General features: G+C 50.9%; 1 protein-coding gene across 1 annotated transcript; it reads left to right on the top strand.

Moving 5' to 3' along the window:
- The first annotated feature begins 1252 nt into the window (after positions 1–1252).
- Crybb3 (crystallin beta B3) lies at positions 1253–5640 on the top strand. The gene is made up of 5 exons (XM_004664096.2): positions 1253–1327; positions 2048–2166; positions 3682–3814; positions 4701–4843; positions 5475–5640. The coding sequence occupies exons 1-5, from the start codon at positions 1253–1255 to the stop codon at positions 5638–5640; spliced, it is 636 nt and encodes a 211-aa protein (XP_004664153.1).
- The last annotated feature ends 6871 nt before the right edge of the window (positions 5641–12511 follow it).

Raw genomic sequence — 12511 nt, 5'->3', positions numbered from 1 at the left:
GTTCGAGGCTCGGTTCCCCAGGTCCCACATTAGCCAGATGCACAAGGGGGCGCACGTGTCTGGAGTTCGTTTGCAGTGGCTGGAAGCCCTGGCGCGCCCATTCTCTCTCTCTCCCTCTATCTGTCCTTCTCTCTGTGTCTGTCACTCTCAAATAAATAAATAAATAAATAAATAAATAAATAAATAAATAAATAAATAAGGCATGTGTGTGCACACACAGTTTCATGTGCGTGTGCTGGTGTATGTGGAGGCCAGAGGATAATTTCCTCAGGAAACACTGAGCAGTTTTTTGAGACAAGAGTTTTCACTGGCCTGAAGCTTGCGACTTAGGCTGCCTGGCTGAGCCCCGGGGATCCTGCGCTCTGCCTCTCCAGCACTGCGATGCCAGGCATGTGCCACAGTGCCTGGCATTTTACCCACTGAGCTTCTTCCCAGCCGCAGGTCTGTCTCTTGGTCTCTTTCCTTCTTTCTTTCTTCTTCTTCTTTTTTTGGTTTTGTTTTTTGAGGGGTAGGGTCTCACTCTAGCCCAGGCTGACCTAGACTTTATTATGTAGTCTCAGGGTGGCCTTGAACTTACGGCAATCCTCCTACCTCTGCTCCTGAGTGCTGGGATTAAAGGTGTGTGCCACCACGCCTTGCTTCTAGGTCTATGTCTTTTGAAGTGCTGGTACACAGTGAGTGCCCAATAAGTGTTTGTGTCAAGGGCATGACCTCTCTCACAGCTGCTTTGTGTGGGTGTCTGTCTGACCCTCCTGCTATCCACGGTCTGCGGTTCCCCTGGTCATGGGGTCTATGCCCAGGCACTGAGAGATGCCGGTGGAGTCACTGGTGATGAAAGTCACTACAGTGAGCCACAGACAGCTTGCTGGGTGTGAGGCAGTGGATCCTTGTGCAAGAAGCTTCGGGCCAGGACTGTGGACGGGCTGCATTGGCAACAGAGCTGGGGAGCATCTGGGTGTGGGCAAAGTGTCGCTAGCTAAGTCCTAAGTCTTTCCTTCATGCTGTGAGCCTCTGGGAAGCGGCCTTGCTCCTTGGGGCCCCTGTATCCTCCTTTAAAATTGGGATTCTCATCCCAATAACTTGGGGTGTGTTGCTGGAATGACTGAGTGAGCAAATGCAGATTCTGAGTCCTGGTGCCATCACTTGGGCAGCAAGGCTTCTGCTGAGCTCCAGTCACATCAGCACCTGATAGTGCCCGGTGGCCTGGTGACCCTGTTCTCCTCTGGTTGAAGGCAGACGTGCCCCTGGGGAGATGGCAGAACAGCACGGAGCACCGGAGCAGGCTGCAGCTGGCAAGAGCCACGGAGGCCTCGGGGGCAGCTACAAGGTACTGGACACCGAGAGGACACGGCGCCCCTGTCTGAGGGTAGCTCCTGGGTGGCAGGGTCAGCTGCCCAGCCAGGCAGCTTTGCCCCTCCAGCCAGCAGGGAGAGGAGGAGCCCACTGCGGGTAGCTTCCCCTCTCTGCTAACACCCCACGCGCACCCTGCCTGCCTCAGTGGAGCAACAGAGGTAGCAGGTAGCAGGAGGTGGGGGTCTCTCCTGTGTGATCTTGGTCATGTTTCTTGACCTGAGCTTCAACAGCTCCTTCTTTAGGATGGAAGCGATGCTCTAAGTCCCCAGCTCCAAGGCGGGATTAAATAAAGGGGATGCCAGCGAAAATGGAGGCAGGTGTGACTGGGGTTAATCCTGTCCTTCCAAGCCAGGCCTTTGGAGGCAGCATCTGAGGAGGGCGCTAGGTGGTAGTGGAGGGAGGGGCGGAGGAGAAAATGGGAGCGGGGCTTTCTGATGTATTTTGGGCTTTAGCAGGGGTAAAGGAGGAAGCAAAGGGCAGCGGGGAGGTCTGCTGCAAAGACTTCCAGATACTATTGCACTCCCCTTTAACTGGCCTGAGGTCCTAGAGGTGTTTCCTTCTGCAGCCAGCAGGGGGCAGTGTAGATTTGTCTGTGCTGGCCACTGCCTGGCACAGGGATATAAATCTCGCAAGATTACACAGCCTGGGATAGGGAGCCCTGGCAGGAGGGTATGCTTAGGACACTGCTTTGCAGGTGACTGTGTACGAACTAGAGAACTTCCAGGGCAAGCGATGCGAGCTGTCGGCCGAGTGCCCCAACCTCACGGACAGCCTGTTGGAGAAGGTTGGGTCCATCCAAGTGGAGTCTGGACCGTGAGTAATCTCCCCAGCCAGCTGTTCAGTGCCTGGCCTTCCACATCTGCCCCGGGGGAGTCCTGGCTGGCATAGAGTTTAGAGAGACTCTGTGAAAATGAGATGGATGAACTAGGGAGATGGCTCTGTGGGTAGAGCGCTTGCTTTGCAAGCGTGAGGGCCTGAGCTTGGTCCCCAGAACCCACCTAAAGCTGGATGCGGTTGCCCATGTGTGTAACCACAGCACATCTGTGGGGAGTCAGGAGACTCTACGAAAGTTCATGGGCCAGAGAACCTGGTGCGGGCACTGACAAGCGAGAGACCCTGTCTCTAACAAGGTGGAAGAGCCAGACGTGGTGGCCCATGTCTTTAATCCCAGCACTTGGGAGGCAGAGGTAGGACAATTGAAGTGAGTTCGAAGCTACCCTGAGACAAAATAGTGAATTCCAGGTCAGCCTGGGCTAGAGTGAGACCCTACTTTGAAAAAAAAAAAAAAAAGTGGGAGGTGACGACCAACACCTGAGGTCATCCTCTGGCCACCACACACATGCACTGAGACTGATACACACAGAGAGAGAGAAAGAGAATAAAAATGATTTAAGGGCTGGAGAAATGGCTTAGCAGTTAAGGCATTTGCCTGTGAAGCAAAAGAACCCAGGTTCAATTCCCCAGGACCCATATAAGCCAGATGCACAAGAGCCACATGCATCTGGAGTTTGTTTGCAGTGGCTAGAGGCCCTGGTGTGCCCACTCTCTCTACATATCTCTCTCTCTTCTCTCTATCTGCTTGCAAATAAATAATTTTTAAAAATGATTTAAATAATGTAGGGGCTGGAGAGATGACTTAGCAGTTAAGGCACTTGCCTGCAAAGCCAGATGACCCAGGTTTGATTCCCCAGGACTCATGTAAGCCATATGCACAAGAGGGCACATGCATCTGGAGTTCATTTGCTGGCTATAGGCTCTGTTGCGCCCTTTATCTCTCTTTCTCTCTTTTTTCTCATCTCTATCTCTCAAATAAATACATTTAAAAGATTTTACCTGAGACTATGTAGTGAATTCCAGGTCAGCCTGAGCTAGAGTGAGACCCTACCTTGAAAAACCATTAAAAAAAAATTAAAGAATGAATTAGGTGGTGCTTTTAAGGAAAGAAAAAACGAACTATAGGAAGGGCAGGAGTAAAGAACGGAGGTAGAGAGAAGAGAAAGAAGGAGGAAAGGAAGAGAAGGAGATGATTACTCTGACCCCCAGCCCCCACAGACCCTTCACCCTGTGTCAGGTATTGCATGAGGACTTGTCCCTTCCTGATGTCACGTACATCCTCAGCATTTCCTAGGAAGGTCCTCTGGCTTAGGGAACCACAGGCCCCTCCATGTCCTGGCTGCTCCCTCAACAGCAGGCACAGAGATCGGTACGGGGTTAGGGATGGGGAGAGCTTGAGGTCAAAGGTCTGCTACTCTTGTCCCCTCTTCCTCCCCTGGGTCCCTGCGGAGCCGCAGCACAGGAGGTGACCTGGGTCCTTCCTTCCACACCCAGGTGGCTGGCATTTGAGTGCAGATCCTTCCGTGGCGAACAGTTTGTTCTGGAGAAGGGGGACTACCCTCGCTGGGATGCTTGGTCCAGCAGCCGCCGCAGTGACATCCTCCTGTCCCTCAGGCCTCTGCACATTGTGAGTCAAGCCCTGTTGCTAAGGGAGCTCCTAGAAGCACGTGCATGGGTGTGGTTCCCTCAAGCAAGCTGACCCCAAGTTTAGCCACTGTCGGCCCACCTGCAAGGGCCTCAGGTTTCTGACCTCCGTGATGGCTTGGGGCGATAGGGTAGGACACTAGGGTCCTTATCCTGCAGCGCCCCTTTACAAGCAAATTAAAATAAAAAAGGCATGTGGAGCCAGGTATGCTGGCGCACACCTTTAATCCCAGCACTTGGGAGGCAGAGGTAGGAGGATCACTGTGAATTGGAGGCCACCCTGAAACTACATAGTGAATTCCAGGTCAGCCTGGGCCAGAGTGAGACCCAAGGCACGTGGGCCAGTTTCTGATGGGTGGGGGGGGGGTAGTTAAAGAATCAGACCCAAATACCTTCAGAAAATAACTGGAAAATATTCAAGTTCTTCTTGGGTATTTCGCTAATACCAGAAAAGGACGCTGTCCATGATAGCAACAGTCCAGTCATCTCCCAGCTGCTCTGTCCACACTCAAAATTATGTCCCTGTCCCCTAAAGGAGTCCTCCTTGGGTGGCAGTTGGGGAAGGACCAGGAAAGGGAAGCCAGAATGTGCAGAGGAGGGGAGGCTGGGGCCTGACTCCTCAGCTCCCCTGCCATTTCCCAAGCCTCAGTTTCCCTTTCTGACAGATGACTTGTGGAACAAGATCCCTTTGTCACTGTGCAGCGTCCCCAGTGCGCCAGCTTAGGCCTGGGGTGCTGCGCCTACAGAGCCCCTCCCTCCTGGAGCAGCTGCAGGGGTGTGTGTGTGTGTGTGTGTGTGTGTGTGACTTGACTCTTCCCTGCAAGGTGTCTCCCAAGTCCTCCCTGCTCACCCCACGGCTTTTCTCCCAGGATGGCCCAGACCACAAGCTGCACCTGTTTGAGAATCCAGCCTTCAGCGGGCGCAAGATGGAAATTGTGGACGATGATGTGCCCAGTCTGTGGGCTCACGGCTTCCAGGACCGCGTGGCCAGTGTCCGCGCCATCAACGGAACGTAAGAGGCCCTCCTTCTCCCCTGCCCCATCAGAGTGTCTGCCTACCCCTTCTTCTCCTTTCTTTGCTTTTTTTTTTTCTCTCTCCGCCCCCCCCCCCATGAGGTAGGGTCTCACTGTAGCCCAGGCTGACCTGGAATTCACTATGTAGTCTCAGGGTGGCCTTGAACTCACAGTGATCCTCTGCCTCCCAAGTGCTGGAATTAAAGGCGTGTGCCAGCATGCCCACCCGGCTAAAATGTTGGGATATAGATATAGATATAGATATACATACAGATACAGATATATAGATATATAGATATGTAGATATGTAGATATATAGATATATAGATATATGTGTGTGTATGTATATGTGTATATATATAATTTACTTATGAGAGAGAGAGAGAGAATGGGGCCGCTTGGGCCTCCAGCCACTGCCAACGGAACTCCAGACAGATGAGCCTCCGTGAACATCAAGCTTACTTGGGTCCTGGGGAATCAAACGGGGGACCTTTGGCTTCGCAGGCAAGTGCCTTAACCGCTAAGCCATCTCCCCAGCCCCCAGACGTAGGCTTTAATGGGCTAGGACTGGGCCAGAGGAGACAGGGGACTGGGGGAAGCCCTCCTTACCCTGCCTTGCGATGCCCACAGATGGGTGGGCTACGAGTTCCCTGGCTACCGCGGCCGCCAGTACGTGTTCGAGCGGGGGGAGTACCGCCACTGGAACGAGTGGGACGCCAACCAGCCGCAGCTGCAGTCCGTGCGCCGCATCCGCGACCAGAAGTGGCACAAGCGCGGCTGCTTCCTGAGCAGCTGAGGGGCGTCGGCTCCCCAGTTCCTTGGTCTGCCCAGGGGACAGCCCGGGCTCGAAGAGGGGCCGCAGGGATGGGGCAGGGCCCACCTGTGTACCCTTCCCCCGCCCCCCAACTCCCCCGCACAGACTCAATAAAGCCGGGGTTCCCCACCTGCCTCACCGCTCCTCTGCCTGCATCACTTCCTGGGGGCAGGGCAAAGGGGCGAAGCCAAAGGGATGGACACCGGCAAGAGAGGACCAAAGGCCACACCCCGCCCTGGTCCAGTCCCTTCACACACCTGCTGCACATGCTGCGTTCGGCTGCAGTTGTGTCTCCCATCTGCCCATCTAGCTGCCTGCCAACTTATCTGTCCGCCCGTCCGTCCGTCCATCCATCCATCCATCCATCATCTATAACCATTCAACTACCCACCTGTCTATCCGCCTGCCCATTCATCACCAATGCATTCATCATTCCATACATTCACCTATGTCCATCCATCCATCCACCCACCCATCATCCATTCACCCACCTCGTCCATCTGCCCACCCATTCATCAGCCTGTCCGTCCACCCATTTATCCATGAGTTCATTTGTCCTTAAGCCCATTCTTCCTCCTCCTGTCCCCGGCATCTTCCCCTCCGTCCCTGTCAGTCTGCGGACAGTGTTGTCACTCATGTAGGTGGCAAGCGCCACCCTCCGTTTGAGGCCAAGGCCGTTGCTTGCAGTTGGGTCCCTGACCTTTCGCAGGAGGGAGGGCACAAGCAGTCCAGCAGATCTTGGCTCTCCCGCTGGAGAAGAACTGTGAATTGGTGGGGGGGGGGGCAGTGAGACTGGCAGTGGTGGTGTGGGGACCCTGCTCTGAGAGTATCTAGCCAAGATAAGGATGACTTTGGGGGGATATCCCAGGTAGGGGGAGCCGGCAGAGGAGAAAATGCAGGGGTTGCAAGTGCTGGGTAGACAGCAGGCAGACCAGGGATTTTGGAATGGGGTGAGGGCTGGGGCTGTCAGAGAGGGAGCAGGTCGGGTCATTCAGGACTTTGCACACCACGGTGGACTCCTCCTCGCCTCCAGGGAAAGTGTGAGCTGCAGCTGCGGGGTGTCTGAGGGAGGCAAACACTGTCTGCCTTGGGGGGGGGGGCTGTGGACAGGATGGCTCTGGCTGCTGCGCAGAACTTACAGCAAGGGTCACGGGCGCAGGGACGCCGATTGAGAGGCAGCTGCAAGAATAGTGTCCTTGAAACTCTTCTCCAAGTCTCAGCATCTTTTCCTTGCCTGGAGGCCTCCCACCACCTCGGAACAGCACCATGCCAGCCCCTCCCCTGCTAACCACTGAGTCCTAAGGCTTCACTGGGACAGCAGGGGTTGCCTGAGTCACTGGGCAATGCTAGGCATGAGTGAGTCTCCTCCTCCACCTTGAGCAAGGAGAGCAAGGGCGGCTGGCTTCTGTAGTCACATTGCCTTCCAAGGCTCCCAGCTGCAGGAGCCCACCCGAAGAAATGTCCCCACTTTGTTCTCTGTGGCGTGGAGCCTGTCACGGACACTTGCAGCCTCCCCAGCTTGACGAGAATATGGGAAGTTTTAGTGACGCGAACCTACATCTTTAAAAATAAAATGCCCACTGCTGGAGAGATGGCTTAACAGTTAAGGCTCTTGGTCTGCGAAGCTTAAGGACCCGGGTTCAATCTCCCTGGACCCACGTAAGACAAATGCATCTAGAGATCATTGGTTTTGGCTGGAGGCCCTGGCACACCTACTCTCTGACTCTCTCTATTTGCCTCTTTCTTTTTGTGTGTGTATCTCTCTCTCAAATAAATAAAATAATTAATTAAGATATTAATAAATAAAATAAAATGTCAAGCCAAGAGAACACCTTGACTTTCTGCTTTGGGGGTTCTACAGGAAGCTGGGGTTTCCTTGAGCTTGGGTGTTCAGGAGTGCCCAGCAAAGATGCGGATGAAAGGCAGGGTTCCCATGAGAGTGTGACCCCTGAGCTTCCGTCCAAGGTCTCACGAGTACTGGCATATGAACCGAACTGTGTCCCCTGGTGGTGGAAACTCTCGTTGACCCTTCCCTGACACTTTGAAAAATCCTGGCACTCAGATCATTGCCTCTCATGCTATCTGGCCAGGTGATTCTGCATAGGGGTGGGGAAATGCCAATGAACATTGGGTGCCAAAGGCACCTCCATTATAAACGTGTCCACTATAAACAGAATCTATTAGCACCCTCTCCCTTCACACCTCGGGCACTGCTGCCTTACAGACTGCAGGCAGCGCAGGCTATTACACATACACACCGTGACCCAGCCGTCAGATCCATTAACGTTGCAGTAAGAACCTCAAAGGCCTCTTGATTTGTTCTAAAAGCTTGTATGAAGTGTGTGTGTTGGGGGGGTCTATTTCTGTTTCTTTCGAGAGACTAAGGGGACTGTCACAAGAAATAAGGGTCACTTTGGATAGATGTGAGACTTTTTCTTCTTGGTTGGATGATCTCAGAAGTGTCTTGACTTCTGAATCTTTTGCATCTCAGGACTAAATTGTGTGTCCAGGAGGGACAGGGAGACCTGTTCTCTCCCCGAGGCCTTCCTTCTGTGCGTCAGTCAGGCTGGGCTCTGTAGAACCCAGCAGCTTGCGTCTGGATGGCTGGGCTCAGCAGGCGCTTACTTCTCTTTCGTGCACATGCTCTGTCTTTCTTGGTGGGTGATCTCCTCCGTCTGGGCCCTCAGGGATCCAGGAGGACAGAGACTGCCATCTTGCAGTACCACCATCTCACACCATGGACTATAAATCACTGGAAAGTCTGGTTCTTGTAGAAAAAGGAGCCTGGGGCTAGAAAAATGGTTTAGTGGTTAAGATGCTGGCCTGCAAAGCCAAAGGACCCAGGTTCAATTCCCCAGGACCCACATAAGCCAGATGCACAAGGTGGCACATGTGTCTGGAATTCATTTGCTGTGGCTGGAGGCACTGGTGCACCCATTCTCTGTCTGTCTGTCTGTCTGTCTGTCTATCTATCTATCTGTATCATCTATCTATCTATCTGCTTCTCTGTCTCAAATAAATTAAAAACTATATTTAGAAAAAATTTAAAAGCCAGGTGTGGTGGCACACGCCTTTAATCCCAGCACTCAGGAGGCAGAGGTAGGAGGATCAACATGAGTTCGAGGCCACCCTGAGACTACATAGTGAATAGTGAATAGGTCACCCTGGACTAGAGTGAAACCCTACCTTGAAAAACTAAAAAACTAAAAATAAAATAAATAAAAAGGAAGCCTTCCTGGAATTTTCATGGGGACCTAATACTCCCAAACACTTCCTGGAGACCCCATGTGTGTGCATGCATGTGAATTTTACTTTCAGGTTGGGGTGCCTATGGAAATGGGCTATATGCTGTTTGGAAGATTGGTTTTACTCAACCTTTGGAGTCTAGTGACCTGAATGATGATTTGTCCTGGAACTGACTCCCTGAAATAATCCTCAGATTAAAGATTGTATATAGCAGGGCTGGAGAGATGGCTTAGTGCTTCAGGCACTAACCTGCAAAGCAAAGGACCCAGGTTCGATTCCCCAGGATCCACGTTAGCCAGATGCCCATGGTGGCATGTGTGTCTGGAGTTCATTTGCAGTGGTTAGAGGCCCTGGTGTGCCTATTCTCTCCCTCTCTCTCTCTCTCTCTCTCTCTCTCTCTCTCTCTCTCTCTCTCTCTCTCTTTCTCTCAACAACAAACAAACAAACTATGAAATGTCAGTACTTCACTACAATTCTTATAAAATGTGCATTATCAACTAAATTAACTGACTAAAAGGCCAAATTAGCTTTAATGGTATATTTTTTAAATTGTATTATTCAAAGTAATGAATCTTCTGTTTAGTTAAAATTCATTTCATCTTTCAGCCTGTCTGTTTGTGGTGCTAAGGACTGAACCCTAGGCCTTGTGCATGCTAGACAAACGCTCTGTCAGGGAGTCACACCATCAGTTCTCAGGGTTAGGAATGAGTCTGGGGTTGCAAGAAAGACCACACAATCCGAAACATTTCGGCAAGGCAGTATTTTGCTTCCATAGATGGGTTGGCAGCTGTGGAGTTCCAGCAAATAGGCACACTCAGGCAGGGGTCCCCGGGGTTTTATTCCCAGCACAAAGCCAGGGTCTTGTGCCTCACTCTGACTAGGCAGAGTTTGGCCTTGCGTTCTTTATTTTTTTTTTTAATTTTATTTGTTTATTTGTGAAAGAAAGAGAAAGAGGCATGCATGCACACACATGCATGCACGCACGCACGCACACACACACAGAATGGGCACAGCAGGGTCTCCAGCTGCTGCAAATGATACGCCACCTTGTACATTTGGCTTACATGGGTCCTGGGGAATCAAACCTGCAGACAAATACCTTAACTGCTAAGCTATCTCTCCAGCTCCCCCGACCCCAAATTTTATTAATTTATTTGCAGAAGAGGTAGGGAGACAGAGAGATTCTTGCTATTGCAAAGGAGCCCCCAGCACATGAATCTGACTTTACATGGGTGCTGGGGAACAGAACCCAGGCCATCAGGCTTTGTAAAGTAAGTACTTTACTGGCTGAGCTATCTTTCCAGCCCCTCAGCCTCACATTCTTACGTGATTGGCTAAAATATAACAGCATGTTTCTAGGGGAAAGCTAAAAAACGGACACCCAGAGACTCTTTACTAAGTACAAATATAGAAGCTTGAGCTTCAAGAATTGTTTTACTCTTGTTGGTTTCTATGCTGTTTAGTTGCTGAGGATTGTTGCCTCACGGTTTCAAAGACTGCTGATGTGGAAGACGGCTTCCCATGTAATGGCATGCTTTCAAAGCTGTTTCTCTTTAACCTTTTGGCAGAAAAGATAACATGTCTCTCATATTCCTCACATTAATTGCATTCTTTTTTACAAGTAAATACAGACCTATAAGTGGGAAATAACAACAACAAAAGTCTTCTGCTGTTTCATTCTGGAACATCTTAGCCTGCCTTGTCCCTTGACTGACTCAACAGTTATTTGTCCTTGAAGGGCTGTGGCTACAAAAGTGCCGGGAGAGTTTTAGAAAAGAGGCCATTGTTTCAATGTAACACATTGTAACTACCTCTCTTCTTATTGACGGACTGTGCAAGTGACTCCCAATGAATCATACCCTTGTGTAATCTCTGCCCTGTGCACTGGTGGGAGGAAAGGGGTCCCTGTGATTTGTTTCTAATCACAGATATGGAAATAATTATGGGTCTTTCTCCCTTGATGTAGTTACGTTAAGAGAAACAGGAGAAAAAAAGAAATGGCTGGGTATAGAATGCAGAGGTACAGCATTTGCTTAGCGGGCATGAAGACCTAGGTTCAATCCCCAGTAGTGCAAAAACAGACAAAGAGCACAAGAAATAACCAGTGGAAGAAATAAATGTAGGAAAATATTGTAGATTAAACCCAAAAGCTCTCTTAGAATGATTGGTAAAATAGATAACTTCTAGCGTAACAGGTCAATTAAAAATATCAAAACCTGCATGAGTGGGCAATTTCTTTTAAAAAGCCAGATAAAAAATGCTGTCTATAGTTGCTGGCAATTAATTTTTAAAATTTTTTTTGTTTATTTATTTGAGAGAGACAGAGAGAGAGAGAGAGAATGGGCACACCAGGGCCTCCAGCCACTGCAAACAAACTCCAGATGCGTGCGCCCCCTTGTGCATCTGGCTAACATGGGTCCTTGGGAATCGAGTCTCGAACTGGGGTCCTTAGGCTTCACAGGCAAGTGCTTAACCGCTAAGCCATCTCTCCAGCCCTGGGAATTAATTTTTTTTTTAATTTTTTTTTAATTTATTTGAGAGCGACAGACACAGAGAGAAAGACAGATAGAGGGAGAGAGAGAGAACGGGCGCGCCAGGGCTTCCAGCCTCTGCAAACGAACTCCAGACGCGTGCGCCCCCTTGTGCATCTGGCTAACGTGGGACCTGGGGAACCGAGCCTCGAACCGGGGTCCTTAGGCTTCACAGGCAAGTGTTTAACCGCTAAGCCATCTCTTCAGCCCTCTGGGAATTAATTTTATTGGCAACAAAAGAATGAGCATGGCCTGAGGAGACTGCTCAGCGGTTAGGAGTGCTTGCTGTGCACGCGTGAGGACCCTACGGGGCCTGAGTTCAATTCCTCAGCACCTACAACCTACGCAGCGGGACGTGGTAGCCCAGTCCTGCCCTGAGACCAGTGATCCACTGGGGGAAAATGGTGAAACCAGCAGCTCTTGAGTGGAGAGACTTTTCAAGGAAACAGGCAGATGAAGGGAAATGGGCAGCCCGTGTTCTGTTCTGCTCAACTCATGCATGTGCAAAGAGCACACAGGTGCATACAACACGCACACCACACATACACTCATGCCAAAAAATAAATGACCGGGGGTCGGTCGAGGTGGTGCACGCCTTTAGTCCCAGTACTCAGGAAGCAGAAGTAGGAAGATTGCTGTGAGTCAAGACCAGCCTGGGACTACAGAGTGAATTCCAGGTCAGCCTGGGTTAGAGGGAGACCCTACCTCAAAAACAAACAAACAAAAATGACATGGGGGCTGGAGGGATGGCTTAGTGGTTAAAGGCGTTTTCTTGAAAGCCGAACAGCCTGGGTTCTGTTCCCCAGTACCACAAAGTGGCTCAGGCATCTGGAGTTCATTTGTACTTGCAAGAGGCTCCTGGAATGCCCATACTCAGTCTCTCTCTCTCTCAAATAAATAAACAAAATTATTGTAAAAATGAGCAGGTTAGGCTGGAGAGATAGCTCAGTGGTTAAGGTGTTTGCCTGCAAAGCCCATGGACCCAGTTTCAGTTCCTCAGCACCCACACAAAGCCAGATGCACAAAGTGGCTCCTGCATCTGGAGTTTGTTGCAGAGGCTGGAAATCCCGTCACAC

The sequence above is a fragment of the Jaculus jaculus genome, chromosome 13 (assembly GCF_020740685.1).
Source record: "Jaculus jaculus isolate mJacJac1 chromosome 13, mJacJac1.mat.Y.cur, whole genome shotgun sequence".
Lineage (NCBI taxonomy): Eukaryota > Metazoa > Chordata > Mammalia > Rodentia > Dipodidae > Jaculus > Jaculus jaculus.
This window is presented reverse-complemented; position numbering and strand designations above follow the sequence as displayed.